The sequence below is a fragment of the Oryctolagus cuniculus genome, chromosome 20, assembly GCF_051225735.1.
Source record: "Oryctolagus cuniculus isolate XC-2025 breed Fujian yellow rabbit chromosome 20, ASM5122573v1, whole genome shotgun sequence".
In the NCBI taxonomy this organism is placed as follows: Eukaryota; Metazoa; Chordata; class Mammalia; order Lagomorpha; family Leporidae; genus Oryctolagus; species Oryctolagus cuniculus.
The window spans coordinates 9,736,035-9,756,371 of record NC_142886.1 but is presented as its reverse complement, the minus strand read 5'-3'; the positions used below and the strand labels follow the sequence as shown (position 1 = coordinate 9,756,371).

At 48.9% G+C, this 20,337-nt stretch overlaps 1 protein-coding gene across 1 annotated transcript in view; it reads right to left on the bottom strand.

Annotated features, from left to right (window-relative positions):
- Nucleotides 1-9,790: 9,790 nt before the first annotated feature.
- LOC100344687 (JNK1/MAPK8-associated membrane protein) overlaps nucleotides 9,791-20,337 on the bottom strand; it is a 24,453-nt gene continuing 13,906 nt past the window's right edge. Inside the window, 4 exon segments of the mRNA XM_051838739.3 lie at nucleotides 9,791-11,794; nucleotides 14,273-14,349; nucleotides 19,548-19,604; nucleotides 19,607-19,728. Coding sequence (XP_051694699.3) covers nucleotides 11,576-11,794; nucleotides 14,273-14,349; nucleotides 19,548-19,604; nucleotides 19,607-19,728 — 475 coding nt within the window. The 3' untranslated portion in view covers nucleotides 9,791-11,575.

Sequence of the window (20,337 nt, the reverse complement as noted above, 5' to 3'; positions counted from 1 at the left end):
GCTTTCCCAGGCTATAGCAGAGAGCTGGATCAGAAGAGGAGCAGCTGGGACTCGAACTAGCATCCACATAGGATGCCAGCACTGCAGACGGTGACTTTACCTGCTGCACCACAGCGCCGGCTCCAGTACCCTTAACTTTTTTTTTTTTAAATTAATTAATTTATTTGAAAGAGTTACACAGAGCGAGAAAGAGAGGTGGAGAGAGAGAGAGAGAGAGAGAGAGAAAGAGAGGTCTTTCATCCACTGGTTCACTCCCCAATTGGCTGCAATGGCCTGAGCTGCGCCAATTCAAGACCAAGAGCCAGGAGCTTCCTCTGGGTCTTCCCATGCAGGTGTAGGGGCCCAAGGACTTGGGCCATCTTCTATTGCTTTCCCAGGCCATAACAGCGAGCTGGATTGGAAGTAGAGCAGCTGGAACTTGAACCAGCACCCATATAGGATGCTGGCACTGCAGGCAGCAGCTTTACCTGATACGCCACAGCGCCAGCCCCTCATTAACTTCTAACTTTGGGATTTGATATCCTGCATGAGTTTTGGAGTCAAGTCATAGTCAAACTATAGCATCCTGCCCCATGGCTCCCTGAAACTCACATCCTCCTTACATACACATACAATCTTCCCATCCTTAGTAGTTCCAAAGTCTTCTGTCCAGCACGAGATCAAAAATCCCAAGACCAGGGTCTCATTTGAGACTCAGGACAAACTCTTTCATTCATTAGTTCCTGTAAAACCAAAATATGTTACCTGCTTCCAAGATACAATGGCAGGACACAAATAGAAAATGAGAAATAGAGAAATAGAAAGGAAAAAAGTCACCCCAAAACAAGACAGAAGCCCAGCAGGGTGAACATCAAATACTAAGGCTCCGTGTCCAGCATCCTGGGCTCACTGTGGTGGTCGAGCCCCAATAGGGCCCTCCTCTATGGTTCTGTTGGTCTCTGCCCACGTGCCTGCTCTGGGACTGCATGCGAATGTCAATGGCTTTTAAGAGTCAGTGTTGCTTACTGCTGAATTCCTCTGCCTTCCTGGGGAATCCACCCTGGCTTCTTTCCCATAGCTTCACTAGGCATCACCGTATCAGGGGCTCGACACAGGGCTCCAACTCTGCAGTGCAGCTCTGCCTGCCCTCCTAGGACTTCCTCTGAAATCCTGGTAGCAGCTGCCATGGCTTCATAAATCATGCAAAACCAGCATCACATGGGCAACAGCATCATTTGCACCGAACCCATGGTTACAGCCCCAAATGCTTCACCAGCTAAGGTCGGGGAAGCACATCCACAGGTGATCTTGGCTGAACTCTTGCAAAGTGCTCCATGATCTCCTGGCATATTACGGCCGTTCCAGGCCTCTGGGCTTGTGATGCCCTTTGGGCAGCCACTTTCCCCACTGTCTTGCCCCTGGCACATGGTTCCCTTGAACCTGCACTAATCTCCTTAGCCAGCAGCTTCTCCACTCTACTTTACTGTCCAGAACAAACACTTCTTTCCTTCTCTGCTCAGGCTGTGAGTTGTCCAAATCCTTCCACCCTACAACTTTTTTCTCCTGATTTTCAGTGTGGAGCTAACGAAAGGTGGCCAGTAACACTCATGCTCAAGCTGTAGCTCAAATGCTGTGCTATTTTGAAATTTCTGCCAAATAAGTGGTGTATCACCTTTAAGCCTGGCTTTCCATGAATTCTTAGGTCATGGACAGGGCAAAGTCAGGTTTGTGCTCAACGTGACAAGAGCGCCCTCTAGTACAGACCCCAACAGAATCCTCATTTTCATCCAAAACCTCAACAGCATGCTTTTCACCATCTACCTGTCTATCAGCATTCTGGTAGTCTAAGTCCTCACTGTAACTGCCCAAGATGCTCTGATGATAGAATTCTAGGTTTTCTCCAGCCTGTTCTTCCAAACTTCCAGATTCTTCCTGTTAACCAATTTCAAAGGCACTTCGATGTCTTCAGGTATGGCTATCCTTACAGCCCTAATCCTAGTATCACCTTTCTGTATTAATCAACTCTTCTTCATTATATAATGAATACCTGACACAGTGTAACTCTGTAAAGGAAAGAGCTGTGTTTCTGTGCTTTGGCGCACAGTTCTGGAGGCTCACAGGCCAAGATCAAGTGGGTGCTATTGGTTCAGCCTCTCCTGATGGTATTCTCGCTGGCAGTCCCAAGGCAGTGCAGTGTCACGTGACAAAAGAGAGGTTACATACGTGTCTGTTTATGTACAAGTGGTCACTTATAAAACCACCAGGATTTAATCATGGGGCTCCATCCTAGTGATCCAAGACAGTCACTTTCTCAAGGTCCATGCCCAAACACCGCAACTGGATTAACTTTCCACTCGCTTAGTGCCATTGACATAAGGCTCTGTTGATATCAACAGGAGAAAAATGAAGTACCAGCTAAATGACTGAGCTACCCCTAATCACTCATCCCCATTAATGTTGCTAACGTTGGTTGAACATAGTAGTACAGAAGTGGTTGCCACTATAGTCTTCCACCAGAGAGAATTTTCTAGATAACTGAATCTTACCTTCTTTATCACTAAAAAATAGAAACTCATCATTTAAACACTTCCCAAATAAGCCTTCACATGCATCCTTGTCTTCTTAACAGAAGAAATTGGACACAACTTCACCTTCTCTTCCTGAGCTGAATTTAGCATGAAAACAGCAACTGTTTTCTTCCCTGAAAAACGGATAGCACATCCTCTATTTTCACACAGTTTGAGGATGATCTTATTAGTAATCTATGGAAAGCAGGCAATAGCAGTGTGGCAGCAAATGAAAACCACTCAGATGAGAACATGCAAAGGCCATTCATGCAGAGTTTGCTGCAGCAATGGAGTTAGCCACCGGTTGGTCCATTTATGCTGTTGTAAGAAGCTTCCATAAACTGAGTGGCTTGTAAATAATGGAAATTTATTTCTCACAGTTCTGTAGGCTGGGAAGTCAAGAGTGAGGCACCGGCAGCTTCAGGGTCTGTTAAGAATCCCCTGCCTGGGGTGGGAGCTGTGGTGTAGCAGGTAAAGCTGCTGCCTGGGGCGCAGGCATCCCATATGGGTGCTGGTTTCAGACCCAGCTGCTCCACTTTTAGTCCAGCTCCCTCCTGGTGCACCTGGAAAAGCAGTAGAGGATGGTCCAGGTGCTTAGGCCCCTGCCACCCACCTGGGAGACCTGGAGGAAGCTCCTGGCTCCCGGCTTCAGCCTGGCCCAGCCCTGGCCATTGTGGCCATCTGGAGAGTGAACCAGCAGATTGAAGGTCTATCTCTCCTTCCCTCCATTCCTCCCTCTCTCTCTCTCTCTCTCTCTCTCTGCAACTCTGCCTTACAAATAATGAATGAGTCTTTAAAAAAAAAATGCAGAGACATCCCCACCCCTTCCCCTCCCCCTCCCCACAATGAGAATCCCCTTCCTGGGTCACGATGGCACCTTCCTGCTGTGTCCACACAAAGCTACTGCTGCTCCCCGACTTCATCCCCTTCCAAGCTGCCAGCTGTTCACCAGGTCCTGCCTGTTCTTGGCCAGTGGCTGCAGTGGCTGTGGTGTGGGTCAGAGTCATTGTCCCATATGAGTTGGCTGCCCTCAACTTGTTTATTTGGTCTCTCAGCAGGGGATTTCAATGGGCACGATATCGATTAAGGGTCAAGTTTGTAGACCACTGGCCTCGGTCTCCTCTGATCAACATTTTTTCATAAAGCCATCATTTGCATAATGAAACGTCAGACCCTAAGAAAACAGACTGATGCGAACTGCAGTGACACTCTACTGGGACATGTTGGTTCTGCAGCCCCCCTCACGGTCTCAGCTGCTTCTCCCTGTCTTCCCGGATCAGGCATTAGGAAGACGCCTGCGTCCCACACCCGAGTACCTGGGTTCATTCGTGGGCTCCAGGTCCTGGCTGCAGCCTCCCGCCAATGCAGAGCCTGACAGGCAGTGGTGATGGCACAAGTACTGGGACCAGCTCTGGCCACTGTGGGTAGTTGGAGTGTGAACCAGCTGTCTCTGTACTCTGTATGGGAGCTGTCTCCCTACGTCTACCTGCCTGGCTCCCTCTACCTCTCAAATTAACTAATACAAATCTAAAAAACATGGTAAAGATTTGGGGGCAAATTTACTACAACCCCATAATAAACCAGCTCCCCTGTTGTGTTTGTAAACCCCAGAACTAATGGGTTTTATATTGCTTAACAGTCAGGTGAAAAAATCAACAGAATATTCCATGACATCATAACATTCAAACATCCATGACCAGAAAGAACTGTTTCATGGTAGCACAGCCGTGCTCATTCATGAACACACTATGAATGCTTGCGTTTGTGCTACAGCCTGAAATACTTCCTCTCTGACCCTACACAGCACAGTTTTCCAACCTTGAACTGGGGGCACGGGAGAGGTGCTGACAGTGACATCGTGTTCTCTGGCCACTCACAGAGAGAATGAGCCTTGTGGGCAGCCAGGCAAAGCTGAGGGCCCACGCAGGCTGAGACAGAAAGGATAAGGCTGACCCCTTGGTCCCACACCATGAGGAGTTGGTGCACAATGACCAATCTGGGAAAACTGAAAATGAAAATTGTCGCTTATATGAAAAATGTATGTTCTTACTGAAAATACATTTCCAGTCAGTAGATTGGTGATTTGACAAATTCCAAATCAAGAATCAGTCTGTGAGCTACTTCAGAAAGCTTGAGTCGGTACAGGCATTTGATCTAGTGGTTAAGATGCTGGTTAAGTTGCTGGCCCCTCACAGTGAAGTGCCTGGGTTCAACCCCTGGCTCCGCTCCTGATTCCAGCTTCCTGATAATGGACACCTGGAGGGCAGCAGTGATGGCTCAAGTGGTTGGGTCCCAGGCATCCATGTGGAGACCTGGATTGAGCTTCTGGATTCGGCCTTGGCCAGTGTGGAGTGAAACAGTAAGAAAGCCATCTTTCTCTCTTTCCCTCTGTGTGTGTGTCTCAAATAAATAAATAAATAACATTTTTAAAGTTCATGGAAAATGGAGCTATACAACACATTTATTTTGGTGCAAAAATATTTTGACATCCATCCCTAGTTTTTCCATAATCTGCATTTCCCTGACAGGAAGAACTAACCTGGCTAAGAGAGATCTCTGGACTGGAAACTGCGCAAGATCTCCGGCTTCCCACAGCCCTGTGCCTGTCTGACTGGCACAGTGTGGGCTCAGGAGTGAGGGGGACCCGAGGCTTCAACACCAGATGGAACCCCCGCACCCGCTTCCCCGTGGTGAAATGCTGGTGATAACAGCAGTTCCCCAGCACCAGCCCCATGCCTGGCCCTCTTCATAGCCCTGCCACCTGCCACCCTCCTGGGAGGAAGGAGGAGTCTGAATGCTTGGCCACCTGTGAGCCACCGCTGTCTCCTGGCTTCCATGCGTCCTTCCTGGGCACTTCTGTAGCAGCCCCGGATCTCTTCAGCCAACCGCCCTCTGCTGTGCTGTCCTCCTGTGAACAGCGCAGTTAGCGCACACCTGCAGGCCTGCCCTTCACTAATGCAGCCAGCACCAGAGGGAGGGCCAGGCACCTGCAGCGTCGCCTTGACAAAGCTCAGTGGACACAGCCCCTAAACCTTAAAGCACACACCCTGTGAGAAACTGACGGTGCGGAGATGGGTAGAGTGGTTCCTAGTGGAGGGAAAGGCTCCAGTGTTTACTTAGTATTTATGTATGTGAAAGGCACAGCTCCAGAGCTCTTCTGTCTGCCGGTTCACTCCCCGGATGCCCACACAGCCAGATGCAAATTCCATCCGGTTTCCCCCGGGGGTGGCAGAAACCATTCTGGCCGTGGTTTGCTGCCCCCCAGGAAGCTGGGTCAGAAGCGCGGAGCAGCCGGGACTTGTGGAGCTTTAATTCACTGTGCTGCAAGGCCTGCCCCAAGCCTTTTCTTTTTATTTTGATTTATTTGAAAGAGTGAAAGAGAGAGGGCTCTTCTATCTGCTGATTCACTCCCCAACACCTGGCCCAGCTCTGGCTGAAACTGGGAGCCCAGGACTTCATTGGGTCAGGGACCCAAGTATTTGAGCCATTGCCTGCTGCTTCCCAGGGTGCACATTAGCAGGAAGCTGGAATGGGAAATGGGGCAGGGACTCAGACATGGGCACTCTCCCAGGGGGATGCAGGCATCCCCGGGGGCATCTTAACCACCGTGCCCAACAGCTGCCCCACAGCGCCCAGTCTGATTGGACACTGGGGTGCAAGGGTGTCTCCCGGGAGACACAGAAGACACAAGACCTGGCCCAGCACTGCACACAGCAAGGCTGAGTGGAGGTGTGGGGTGACAGCCCTGTTACACCTGCTCACCCAGAACACCCAAGTTGCTACTCTGCCTTAACTTTCCTTCTTGTGAACCAAAGGTAAATGTCAATTCTTGAAATATACCCAACCTAAATAGTAACTTAGATCAAATTACTTTTTAAGTATTTAAAAGAATTTTTTTTCAAAGGACAAAAGTAGTGATTGGACAAGTGTAGTGATTGTACCACATACTATGACTCAGGTTATTAACTGAGTATCTTAACTTAATATGTGCTGTACTGGCTGGCGTCGCGGCTCAATAGGCTAATCCTTGGCCTGCGGCGCCGGCACCCCGGGTTCTAGTCCTGGTTGGGGCGCCGGATTCTGTCCCAGTTGCTCCTCTTCCAGGCCAGCTCTCTGCTGTGGCCAGGGAGTGCAGTGGAGGATGGCTCAAATCCTTGGGCCCTGCACCCGCATGGGAGACCAGGAGAAGCACCTGGCTCCTGCCTTCGGATCAGTGTGATGCGCCAGCCGCAGCGCGGTGGGTGGGCTGCAGCGCACGGGCTGCAGCGGCCAATGGGGAGTGAACCAACGGCAAAGGAAGACCTTTCTCTCTGTCTCTCTCTCTCACTGTCCACTCTGCCTGTAAAAAAAAAAAAAAAAAAAAAAAAAAAAAAAAGTGCTGTTCTGAAGACTTTTTTCTCTCTCACTGTCCACTCTGCCTGTCAAAAAAAAAAAAAAGTGCTGTTCTGAAGACTTTTTCGAGAATGAGAGAAAGGGAGGGAGGGATTTTCCATCCTTTGGTTTGCTCCCCAAATGCCTGCAAGAGTAGGAACTGGGCCAAGGCTGAAGCCAGGTTCCCCACATAGGTAGCAGGAACCCCACCACTGCACCCCAGGATCTGCGCTGGCAGAAGCTGGAATTGGAAGGCAGAGCTGATTCTCCACCCAGGCACTCCAGTATGGTGTCCCAGCCAGCCACTTCATCACCTGGCCAAAGCCTTCCCCTGCAGGAGGCTTTTTTGGGACATGAGAGATTTGAAAAGATTTTTTTTTTAAATTCAAACTGTCAAAAGTTATCTTTTAGTGATCATGATGGAAAAGAATTTGATATAATTGCCTGCATTTTAATAGTTCTGAAAAAGAAACTACATAATAATTAAAGCATAATCCTTTTTCAGTGAGAAATAATAAAGTCATTTGCCCAGCGGTTGTCAGAAGGATCTTGGAAAAATTAAGGTCTGGACTAGTAGACTGTGGTGGAATGAGAAGGCCATGCCAAGGTGGCCACTGGCAAGCAAGCGTCAGTTACTCAGGAATGGCTTTGAAACCCACCTGGCTTTGGAAACTGCCTGGCAACAGGCTGTGATTGGTTGGGGCATAGACCGCCCCTTGACCAGATTGGCTGGTCTTGGCTATATAAGATGTGGTTCCAACTGTAATACATGAGTCTGCGGGCTGCTCGCCTCAAGCCTGCTTTCACCCGACTCCCGGGGTCTGTGTGGTGACTCCGTGCCTCTTGCCCCCACCACACTGCTCCTCTCAGAAATGAATCCACTGCAACATTGTTGAGAAATAAACAGCAACAGTAGACAGTTCGGAGCAGTGATCCTAACATCAGGATCACCTGCAGGTGCACCCCAGGCCAATTCATCAGGAGTCTCTGGGAGGTGAGACCCAGGCCTGTTTGTAAAAAATCTCTCCAACTGGCTCCAAAGTACGGCCAACTCTTGCAAACTGATGGTTTTAGACAAATATATAACAAGGCAAGTGCTAAAGTTCTCAATTGGCCCAAATTAACTAAGAAAATATTTTGACTTTGAAATTACCTGTGCAGGACTGGTTAGCAAAATAATGACCTCCACACCACAGCAAGTGAGAACCGTAATATAGTACAAGGACCTTAGTCAAACCTAACAGAACCGAGCTAGGACAGATGTTGTGTATTTTTTTTTTTTAAGATTTTATTTATTTATTCGAGAGGTAGAGTTACAAACAGTGAGACAGACAGAAAGGTCTTCCTTCCATTGGTTCACTCCCCAAATGGCCACAATGTCTGGAGCTGCGCCAATCTGAAGCCAGGAGCCATGTGCCTCCTCCCAATCTCCCATGTGGGTGCAGGGGCCCAAGGACTTGAGCCATCTTCCACTGCTTTCCTAGGCCACAGCAGAGAGCTGGATTGGAAGCGGAGCAGCCGGGACTAGAACTGGCACCCATATGGGATGCCAGCGCCACAGGTGGAGGATTAATCTACTGTGCCACGACGCCGGCCCCTCGTTGTGTATTTTTTAATGACTGTTTTAACAAATTATTTAGAACATTAGCATCTCTGGTGGCTATGAACTGTAGTAGTCCTGGTCTTATAAAAGCAAGTTAAAAGTGCAGATGCAGGGGCCTGTGCTGTGGTCTAGCATGTAAAGCCGCCACCTGCAGTGCTGGCATCCCATATGGGTGCCAGTTGGAATCCTGGCTGCCCCACTTCCAATCCAGCTCTCTGCTATGGCCTGGGAAAGCAAAAGAAGATGGCCCAAGTCCTTGCCCATCCCATCTGCATGGGAGACCTGGAACAAGCTCCTGGCTCCTGACTGGTTCAGCTCTAGCCACTGCAACCATCTGGGGAGTGAACCAGTGGATGGAAGACCTCTCTTTCCCTCTGCGTCTCTGTAACTCTGCTTTTCAAATAAAAAAAAAGTGCAGATATGTAGCCAGTATTGCTGAAATTCTCTGCTGTTGAGGACTTGTCATCCTAATTTCTTGCATGGTTTCCCTTTCTGCATTTGGAGAAGCTTGTTAAATGGCTCTAAATGTGGTAGGACCAGAAGATACATTCCTGGTTCCAACACCAGATGACCCAATTTTCCAACTGAAAATTCTTTGGCCAACTCAGAATTTTAATGAACACTAATAAACACCTAAACCTGTAGGAAATAACAAAAAAATTGGCATTTTATTTTTATTCCTATAAAAAAGGAGAGGAGTACCAAGAAAGCTCCATTCCCACGTGCAAAACGTTATGAGGAAAAAGGCATTGGCAAAGACCACCTAACAAGGTAACTCTAGAACACAGCGGTCGTGAACCCTGGAGGCAGAAACAAAGCCACAGGAAAAGTGAGTGCACTTGCTTTCATGTACTGTAACTGTTAATGCCAGTCTTAAAAGTGTGAGGTTTAACTCACTCTCCCAACCCCACCATGCAGCAGAACCAGTGGAGAACCTTCTACATAGTACAATGGATAAACATGGTCAGAAGATTAGGTTAATGCTAAAATGTTTTATTTTGCTCCCATGATTGTAAGCATGAGTCTTCTGAAGCCTTCAGAATGTAAACATCACAGCACTTCCCAACAGCCGACCACAGGGAACAGTTCATGAGCTGTGTGTATTTTACATTTCGTTAAATCTAAGAAGCCATCAACAGTAAGATACATCCTAATTCAGAGATGTCACCATGTGAAAAAACAGCTCTTAAGGACCAATAAAACATGGCAGCATCTGTCATGTATATGTGTGTGTATAAATCCTTCAAAAGTGAGTTATGAGAAACAAATATGTGAGTATATGCATTTATTCATTTGGGAATGAATGCATTTCTTTAAAGTTAACATTTTCAATTATTTAGTGTGTCGAAAAACGTCAGCACATTTGAGAACTATCGTAGCTAAACTCTTTATTACTGTTTTCTTACATGGAACAATAACCTGAACACATCTTCAACCAAATCATCCACAAACAGAAAACCTGTTATATAAATTATGTTCTATTTTTGTGACATAATCAGAATACTGTACTGGTGAAAATAAATAGATAACAAAAAGCTGCACACTGTATTCCCATGTTTGCCATCAGAGCCCACAAGTATGTTTGTCCTTGAACCTATCACAGAGTGAAAGGAGATGACACATAACAGGCACGCACATTACTACTGCCCAGGATCTCAGATTACACTTGCTGGAAGGTCTCCTTATGAAACGGGGACAGCACGCCACAGGCACACAGGAGAGTGGTTCTGCTCTGAGAACGGCTGGACTGCTGAGGCAGGAGCTTCTGCAGCTCTCTGGTGCCCTGGAGGCTGTGCCAGGTCACGGAGCACTGCACACACTCCCCTGTGTCCCGACCACATGGGAGGCTGTGCCAGGTCACGGAGCACTGCGCACTCTGTGTCCCCACCACAGGGGAGGCTGTGGCAGGTCACGGAGCACTGCGCACTCTGTGTCCCCACCACAGGGGAGGCTGTGCCAGGTCACGGAGCACTGCGCACTCTGTGTCCCGACCACAGGGGAGGCTGTGCCAGGTCACGGAGCACTGTGAACTCTGTGTCCCCACCACAGGGGAGGCTGTGCCAGGTCACGGAGCACTGTGAACTCTGTGTCCCCACCACAGGGGAGGCTGTGCCAGGTCACGGAGCACTGTGAACTCTGTGTCCCCACCACAGGGGAGGCTGTGCCAGGTCACGGAGCACTGTGAACTCTGTGTCCCCACCACAGGGGAGGCTGTGCCAGGTCACGGAGCACTGCGCACTCTGTGTCCCCACCACAGGGGAGGCTGTGCCAGGTCACGGAGCACTGCGCACTCTGTGTCCCCACCACAGGGGAGGCTGTGCCAGGTCACGGAGCACTGCGCACTCTGTGTCCCCACCACAGGGGAGGCTGTGCCAGGTCACGGAGCACTGCGCACTCTGTGTCCCCACCACAGGGGAGGCTGTGCCAGGTCACGGAGCACTGCGCACTCTGTGTCCCCACCACAGGGGAGGCTGTGCCAGGTCACGGAGCACTGCGCACTCTGTGTCCCCACCACAGGGGAGGCTGTGCCAGGTCACGGAGCACTGTGAACTCTGTGTCCCCACCACAGGGGAGGCTGTGCCAGGTCATGGAGCACTGCGTACTCTGTGTCCCCACCACAGGGGAGGCTGTGCCAGGTCACGGAGCACTGCGCACCCTGTGTCCCCACCACAGGGGAGGCTGTGCCAGGTCATGGAGCACTGTGCACTGTGTCCCCACCACAGGGGAGGCTGTGCCAGGTCACGGAGCACTGCGCACTCTGTGTCCCCACCACAGGGGAGGCTGTGCCAGGTCACGGAGCACTGTGCACTCTGTGTCCCCACCACAGGGGAGGCTGTGCCAGGTCATGGAGCACTGTGCACTGTGTCCCCACCACAGGGGAGGCTGTGCCAGGTCACGGAGCACTGCTCACTCTGTGTCCCCACCACAGGGTCTGTTGAGGGGAGACAGCACACACCGAGCATCTCGCTCCGAGCAGGACGGAGCGGCGCTGACACTTTAACACGTCTTCAGGGTTCTGTAAATTGAGAGCTTCTTCGCTGTTGGCGTTCTACGTTCAGTGTCCGTTGGCTCCCTCTGAGAGTATCCGTGAAGGCTCCGTAAATTTGGCAGTGAATAAGTAAAAGAGGGCGGGTGCGGGCACCAAGGCCAGGAGGGGCAGATCTTGCTCAAGCTTTTCCACCCTGGAGATGGAGACTATTCCGTAGGCGTGCAGCAGCCAGTGGCTGAAGAGAACGAGGAGTCTTTTCTTCCTGACCAGAAGGTCGTAGCAGCTCTACACAGTTTTAAAGAAAGGAGAAACACAGGTTATCAGGTAGAGTCATCCGGATAACTGAATGCAGTCTCATGTAAAACGTATTTGCTGACACACACAATCCTAGGCTTACGATCAGACGGAGCTGCAAAGGCCGTCTCTCGGTCACCCGCCCAGGGACCGGCCCTGCTGGTGAGGACACTGAGCCTCCCACAGTCACAGAGGTGCCCAGGGCTGCAGGGGACTCAGCCACAGCACCACGCCAGGAAACGCACTGGGACAGGGTCCTGTGTCCCTGTTTCTTCCCGCCCTGATCTGCTGTGGCTCCGAGTCTGCAGGGGGAGCTCGGAGCTACACAAACCCAGCTTCCTTCCCTGCCTGGAGGGTGAGAGGGCGGCAGTGAGGAGACGTGGACGCGTCCCCTTCTCTTACTCGTTAATAAAGCTCCAAGCGGTGCAGAAAGTGGAAGGACCCAGCATCCGTCACCACCCGGCTCACCACCCAGAACTACTGTCCTCCGAGGCAGTCCCTGCTGATGCCTGGGGAGGGCGCTAACTGCACTGTGTGGACGGAGAGAGCCACAGGCGCAGGGAAGTAGGCTGCCCGTTCACCTAGCAGCATCTAGTTAACTTCTACCTACACTCAGGACACTGAATCATTTCTCCCCTCAGATCTTCCCTTAGAGCTGGCAGAAGTGTCAAAACATAAAAGAGAAAAAAAGGGCAGTCTACCATTGGAAACAAAAGAATCCATTATAAAAATACCGCCGGTCCCTCTGATGTGACTCCACCTAAAAGTCACAGTGATCTCCAAGTTTTCTCTCATCTCTCTCTTTTTTTTTTTTTTTTTTTTTTTTTTTTTTTTTTTTTTTTACAGGCAGAGTGGACAGTGAGAGAGAGAGAGACAGAGAGAAAGGTCTTCCTTTACCTTTGGTTCACCCTCCAATGGCCGCCACTGATCCGAAGCCAGGAGCCAGGTGCTTCTCCTGGTCTCCCATGGGGTGCAGGGCCCAAGGACTTGGGCCATCCTCCACTGCACTCCCGGGCCACAGCAGAGAGCTGGCCTGGAAGAGGAGCAACCGGGACAGAATCTGGTGCCCTGACCGGGACTAGAACCCGGGGTGCCGGTGCCGCAGGCAGAGGATTAGCCTAGTGAGCTGCGGCGCCGGCCTCTCATCTCACTCTTAACACTAATGCAGTAGGAAAAGTGCCATCGCCAGCAGCCTCTCCATGGCAGGCAGCAGCCGACTCCTGGGCGGACCTCTGTGTCTAAGATTCACGAGAAAGCACAGGTCCCACCAGCTGTGCCGCCAGTGCAAGCCCTCTGTAGGCATCAGATTGGCAAGCGCAGAGCGGGAGAATACGAAGACACTTCACACTTGATCCCTTTAGTGTTTAGCTTCAAGATAAAGAATTCTTCCACCAGAGATATTACTGGAGTTAAAAGCAAGCATTTGAGGGACCGGTGCTGTGGCACAGTGGGTTAACACCCTGACCTGAAGTGCCGGCATCCCCTGTGGGTGCCGGTTCGAGACCCGGCTGCTCCACTTCTGATCCAGCTCTCTGTTAATGCATCTGGGAAAGCAGCAGAAGATGGCCTAAGTGCTTGGGCCCCTGCACCCATGTGGGAGACCCAGAAGAAGCTCCTGGCTTCTGCCTGGCCCAGCTCCAGCCATTGCGACCATTTGGGGAGTGAATCAACAGATCAGCGATCTCTCTCTCTGTCTCTCCTTGTCTTCTCTGTAACTCTGCCTTTCAAATAAATGAATAAATCCTTAAAGATAAATAAATAAATATGTGTGATGACATGATGTTCCTTTCACCAACCAACCGGAGTCAAAATTTTTCATCAAAAATATTTGAAAATAAAGACATTTAAATAACAAAACAACAAAATTAGAGATATTTATAGTAGTGACTTTCCACTGAAATACTCAAAAGTTGGAGACACGAAACAGATTTCTCAAAAAAACAAAACAAAAACAAAACCAGTATCGGAACTAATGCTGCTATTAATGTTATCGCAAATCACCAAAGTGCTACAGACACTATAGGCCAGCGCTAAACATCCAAAATCAAGCAAATAAGTCTGGGGTAAAACAGGAAATAGAATGCACAGCATGACTGCTGCCACTGTGAAATGAAACTGGAATTAGATCTGTATATAGGGCAGCATTGTTATGTTTCTCCGAAAATACTGTTAGTAAGTTTCCACTCTTCAGTACTTATGTATCTGCTGTGTGGTAAACACTGTGCAGTGATCTTTCTCCATCACGCTGGGCAGCTGAGCCTTCTTCACTACGTCACCAACTTCCCAAGGAAACACATGGTCCAAAATTCAGAACCTTCCGTAAACTTCATCAACTAAAAAGTACTTAGTACCACCCATTAGCCAACGATTACTAAACCTTATCATAGGTACTGTGCTATTCACCTGCCAAATTACCAAAACAAAAACAAAAACAAAACGCACTTTTAGACAAGAAGAAAGGCTTCCTACCTCTATTTCCGAAGCCGACATGTACGCAGCCAGGGTAACCAACGATAACACTAATATAATGAACGGGAAGGCGTAATCTGAAAGACAAGCATTGGTATCGTTAGATATTACACAGACTTTCTGAATAAACCATTAAGTAAATTCAAACAGTGTAATTCTCCCTAGAGCTGAATCCTTTCCCAAGCAGTCCTGTGCTAGCCCTGACGTCCCAGCATGCTGAGGCCGGCGTCAGCGAACTCTCCAGGCAAGAACCAGGTAAGAAACACTGTGGCCTTGCCGGCCAGTCTCCGCCTCAATCACCCAGCTCCAGAACTGCACCTGGGAAACAGCCATGGAAAATACAGTCTGTTCCTGTACAGCTTTAGGGGAGCAAGGTCTGCGTTTCATGTAATTTTCATATGCCAAGACATGTGGGAAGCGATTCCATGATTTACAAATGAAAAACTACCCTTGGCTGACCTTTGAAGATTCTTGCCCAAGGCATCAGTGGATATCCAGAGTTGACTTCTTTCCTGTGTATCTAAAATGACACTGACTGAGTTATGGCCAAACTTGGGGAAATGGAGAGAACAGTTGCTCGTGGTTTTCTGAGGAAGGCGTCTGGCCTGGCGTCGACACTGACGGCCCGCGTCAGAGCCTGGGTTTGAGGCCCAGCATCGCCCCAGAGCCCAGTGTCCTGCTCGCTTGTGACAGGGGAACCAGCGGTGATGGCTGAAGCAGTTGGGTCCCTGCTGCGCACACGGGAGACCCAGACTGAGTTCCTGGTTCCCAGCTCCAGCCAGGCCAAGGCTCAGCCTCGCAAGCGTCTGAGGGAGAGAACTAGCGGATGGGAGCGCTGCCTCCCAAATAAATCAGATTTCTTTTATAAATATAACAGCTCTGTACTTTCTGTGGTTCAAGTGGGGAACTTTGGTTGAGAGAGGCGATTGCTAAGAGTGACCGGGTTCACCCTCTAGAAGAGTTCACTTATCAAGAAACCTCAAGGAACAGTAGATCATTCAGTACTTTAGTATCAAGATTCTACAAATTTCAAAAAAATTGTATAAATTTCTACTTCAAAACTCAGTAGTAACAGTTTAAACAAAATACTTTTCTGCAAAGCACTACCTTTCTCTTGAAACGTTTAAATCCACAGAATGTAAAACAAAGGGTGTTTCTCACAGTCAGTCTTCAACAGCTCAGTGTGTGAAGCTCCTGTCCCTCGCTGCAGCAGCCCCGCCTGGCGCAGCTCCCAGTGTCACTCAGGACGCAGTCAGACCGAGGCCCCTGCAGAGGCCGGACTCCAGCTTGCTGAGGGGCTGCATGCTGGGCGTTCAGAACCTTTCCCATCACAGCCAGCGACTGAGCCCTCAGGCAGCCCCGGCCCAGAGCCCCACTCCCTCAGAAGGGGCCGTACGTGCTGTGAATGCAGACCTAAGACCTGCTGGTAAAAAGCCACAGGAGGGGCTGGTGCCATGGTGCACTAGGTTAATCTTCGCCTGCGGCACCGGCATCCCATATGGTTGCTAGTTCGAGTCCCAGCTGCTCCTCTTCCAGTCCAGCTCTCTGTTGTGGACTGGGAGAGCAGTGGAAGATGGCTCAGGAGCTTGGGTCCCTGCACCCGCATGGGAGACCAGGAAGGAGTTCCTGGCTTCAGATTGGTGCAGCTCTCGCCGTTGCGGCCAATTGGGGAGTGAACCAGCGATGGAAGACCTTTCTCTCTCTCTCTCTCTCACTGTCTGTAATTCTACCTCTCAAATAAATAAATAAAAATCTAAAAAAAAAAAAAAAAGCCGCAGGAGGCAACAAGGAGGAGATGGGATGCTAGCGAGGCCCAGACTCAGGGGAGGAGGGGGAGGCACCGGGCTGGGGACAGGGAATCTGTATTTCAGTTCCCTGATAGCTCAGATGCAGAGCACACGTGAAACGGGTCTCAGCAACAATTCCAGGCAGGTCTGTTGGCTCTGCCATCTTCCTAATCATTCCAGCGTCTTCCTAGACCCTTGATCCCCAACATTTACCTGGTGGAAACTCCCTGCTGTCCCCCTCTGCTCGGATTTGCCGTGTCACTACGAACCAAAACTCATCTATTTTCCCTTTTCCATGCTGCAAAATTACCAGTTGGTATGATACTCTCTGACTCATCTCAGCAGTCTGCATGAGACTTTATTTCAGGCAAACAGTAACAACGACCCGACCTATCAATGCCTTTTAGTGAAGGCTTTTTACAAATTGATCTAAAAACATTCTGTGATGGAAAAGGTGTTTGTTTTGTTTTTCCCCCAGTCTAGGCGGCTATGATGGGCTAGGGCACAGGACCGAGGGCTGCCAGTTTGTAATCCTTTCCTGCCTTGACAGATGGTCTCCCAGGCTCCAGATTAGTATAAATTCACTTTCCCTCCCAAACTGTTTGCTTCCTCAAATTTTCACTGTTTATCTAACTATCAGTTACTAAGTCAGAAAGCTCTTCATCAGACTTTTTTTTTAAAGACTTATTTATTTATTTGAAAGGCAGAGTTATAGACAGGTAGAGGCAGAAAGAGAGAGGTCTTCCATCTGCTGGTTCACTCCCCAAATGGCCGTAATGGCCAGAGCTGCGTCGATCCAAAGCCAGGAACTTCTTTGGGGTCTCCCATGTAGGTGCAGGGGCCCAATGACTTGGGCCATCCTCTGCTGCTTTCCCAGGCCATAGCAGAGAGCTGGATCGGAAGTGGAGCAGCTGGGACTTGAACTGGTGCCCATATGGGAGGCCGGTGCTGCAGACTGGGGCTTTAACCCGCTGCACCACAACGCCAGCTCCACATCATACTCTTGTCTCACTCCCTCAACCCTTCCATTTGATTTGTTAACTGAAAGTTGACTTAACTCTGCCTTTGGAAGAGCTCCTCATTCCCTGGGCTGCTTGGCCACTGGGCAGTCAGGCTTTGTGTTTCCTTACCTCTCTCTGAACTGATGATCCAGGCTTTCTTCCCCTGACAATCCATCTTCCACTCAAATGCAAATCTGATGACCTCACTCTTCTCCCAACATCCTCTGAAAGACTAGACTGGGAGCTGGTGGTGTGGCACAGCAGGTTAAGCTGCCACCAGTGGTGCCAGCATCCCACATGGCCAATGTATCCAGTCCTGACTGCTCCATTTCCAATCCAGCTCCCTGCTAATGTGCCTGGGGAAGCAGCGGCAGACGGCCCCAGTGCCTGGGCCCCTGCACCCACGTGGGAGACTTAGAAGAGGCTTCTGGCCCCTGGCTTTGGCCTAATCTAGTCTCAGCCCCAGCCATTGTGGCCCTCTGGGGAAATGAACCAGCAGATGGAAGCTTTCTCTTTCTCTCTGTGTAACTCTGCCTTTCAAGTAAATCAAGAAAAGAAAGGAAAAAAAAAAAAAAAAAAAAAAAAGGAAAAGAAAAGAAAAGAAAAGAAAAGAAAGAGAAAGAAGGGGCCGGCACTGTGGCACAGTGGGTTAACACCCTGGCCTGAAGCGCTGGGATCCCATATGGGCACTGGTTGGAGACCCAGCTGCTTCTCTTCCGATCCAGCTCTCTGCTATGGCCTAGGAATGCAGTGGAAGATGGCCCAAGTCCTTGGGAGACCCGGAAGAAGCTCCTGGCTCCTCGCTTCAGATCAGTGCAGCTCCGGCCATTGCGGCCAGGCCTCTCCTGTCTCTGTGTAACTCTTTCAAATAAATAAATAAATCTTTAAAAAAGTTGAGCAGCTGGGACTTGAATAGTAGTCTCTATTCCCTACAGCAGGGGTGGGGAACCTTTCTCTGCGAAGGGCTATTTGCATATTTAATAACATCATTCCAGGGCCATACAAAATTATCAGCTTAAAAATCAGGCTGCTACTGATCTGTTGAATTTCAGGTCCCACCTGTGGTCGACTTATCAGGGCAGACCAAACGCTTTCATGGGCCTTGTACCACTCGGAGGCTGGGTGTTCCCCAATCCTTCCACAGAACAAGCACCGTCACCTCAAAGCCTACAAGAGGCCAGCAGCAGGTAGACTTCAAGTGAGCCAGATCTAAGAGGCGAGCTCCGACAGCTGACGGGAATTCCTCATTTTTCAATACCATGCCAGTCAAGTGGAAGTCTGTCTAAAAGCCGGTATTGGAGGAACACAGATCTCTGACTAGTCTCCAACATCCTCTTCCCCCGGCTCTGTCCTCGCTCTATCCTTGGCTCTATCCTTACCTGGAGCCAAGTTACATTCCCAAGCTCTATGACAAAACTGCATTTCCTACGTGTATTACCTGCATAATGACAGCCAGTCTGTGTCTAAAAGGTTTTCATAAAGGAACTTAGAAATCTAAGACCGAAGTTAAACAGCATAATCCATCAAGGCTAATTTTTATAAATTATGTATAGAAACCAGTTTTTATTTGTTATATTTAAATTAAAAAAACCTCCCAATTTGGTCATAATCTTCAAATACAAGGTATTCTCTAAATCAATTTTGATTAGTTGCCACTGATCTCTTGAAAACTTCTACTTCATTCCAACAAGCCCATTTTAAAAGTAAGAATAGATGTCTCAACAAAAATCTATACTAATGTTCATTTTCAAGATTAAAAAAAAATTAAAGAGAAAGCTCCTGGGGTCAGAGTTGTGGCAGTGAGTTGAAAGCTACAACCTGCAATGCAGATATCCCATTTCAAAGCACCAGTTCAAGTCCTGACTGCCCCACTCCTCAGCCAGCTTGCTACTAATATGCCTGGGAAGGTAACAGAGGATGACCCAATATCTGAACCCCTGCCATCCATTTGGGAGACCTGGATGGGGCTCTGGGCTCCTGGCTTCAGCTTGAACTAGCACTGTGTTGCATTTGGGGAGTGACCAGGAGATGGAAGATCTATCGCTCTCTCTTATCATTTTGCCTTTCAAATAAAAATAAATAAATCTTAAATAAAATAAAATAAAAACCGGGCTGGTGCTGTGGCACAGGGCGGGTTAAGCCACTGCCTGCAGCACCACATTCCATATGGCTGCTGCACTTCTGATCCAGTTTCCTGTAATGGCCTGGGAAAGCAGTGAAGATGGCCCAACTGCTTGGGCCCCTGTACCCAAAACATGGGAGACCTGAAAGAAGCTCCTGGCTCCTGGCTTTAGCCTGGCACAGCCCTGGCCATTGCAGCCATTTGGGGAGTGAACCAGTGGATGTAAGTTTTTTTTCCTGCTTTCTTTCTTTAATTCTGACTTTAAAATAAACAAACAAACAAATAAACCTTCCCAAATCAAGCTGAGCAGCAGTACTACTACACATGCGGACGATATATTTCATCGGCTTCACGCATCCACTTACATAACAGGCCTCCGCTGACCGCCTGCAGCACTGTGAGAATCGGGAAGTAGTACAGCTGGCGTAGATGCTCTTACACCGGTCAGACTTCCCTAACCCGCAGGCGATCTTCTTCACCAGCAGAGGGCGCAGCAGCATCATGAACACCAGGCAGAACGCATAGTAAATAAACACAATGGTGTATCTGAAATAGAGCAAGCAATTTGTAACATCAAACATACATCTGCAACCTTTCTCATCCTCAATCGTTTTTAAATCAAAGATCCTAAAAAAGGTTTCAAAAGAACATTGTTTACACACAGACTATCACAGGTGCAGCAGGCGTGCTCCGATGCCTGCGCTGGGCAGCTTACACACACGCACCAAAGATTCTGAAGTGTTCAAACCCTCTCACCCAACAGTTCAACTTGCAGTTCCTTATTAGAGGGAAACAATCACGGATACATAAAAACTTTATATGAATTTTTATTGAATCACCTTATAATAAGGAAAACTTGGGATGAAAATAAATATCCAACAATCGGAAACTGGTACATTTTAGAGTATACTCATGCTGGAATACTATATAGGCATTAACAATCTGGTTACGATTTGACCCACAGAACAGAGTAGGGAGCTCAGAAATAAACTCACACAGTTACAGCCATGTGATTTCTGACAAGAGTCCAAGAACACAATGGAGAAAGGGCACTGTTGGGACAACTGGATATCATGCAGAATAAGTTAGACCCTCACCTCCCACTACATACAAAAATCAACTCAAAAGGATAAAACTTTCAACATAAGACTTGAA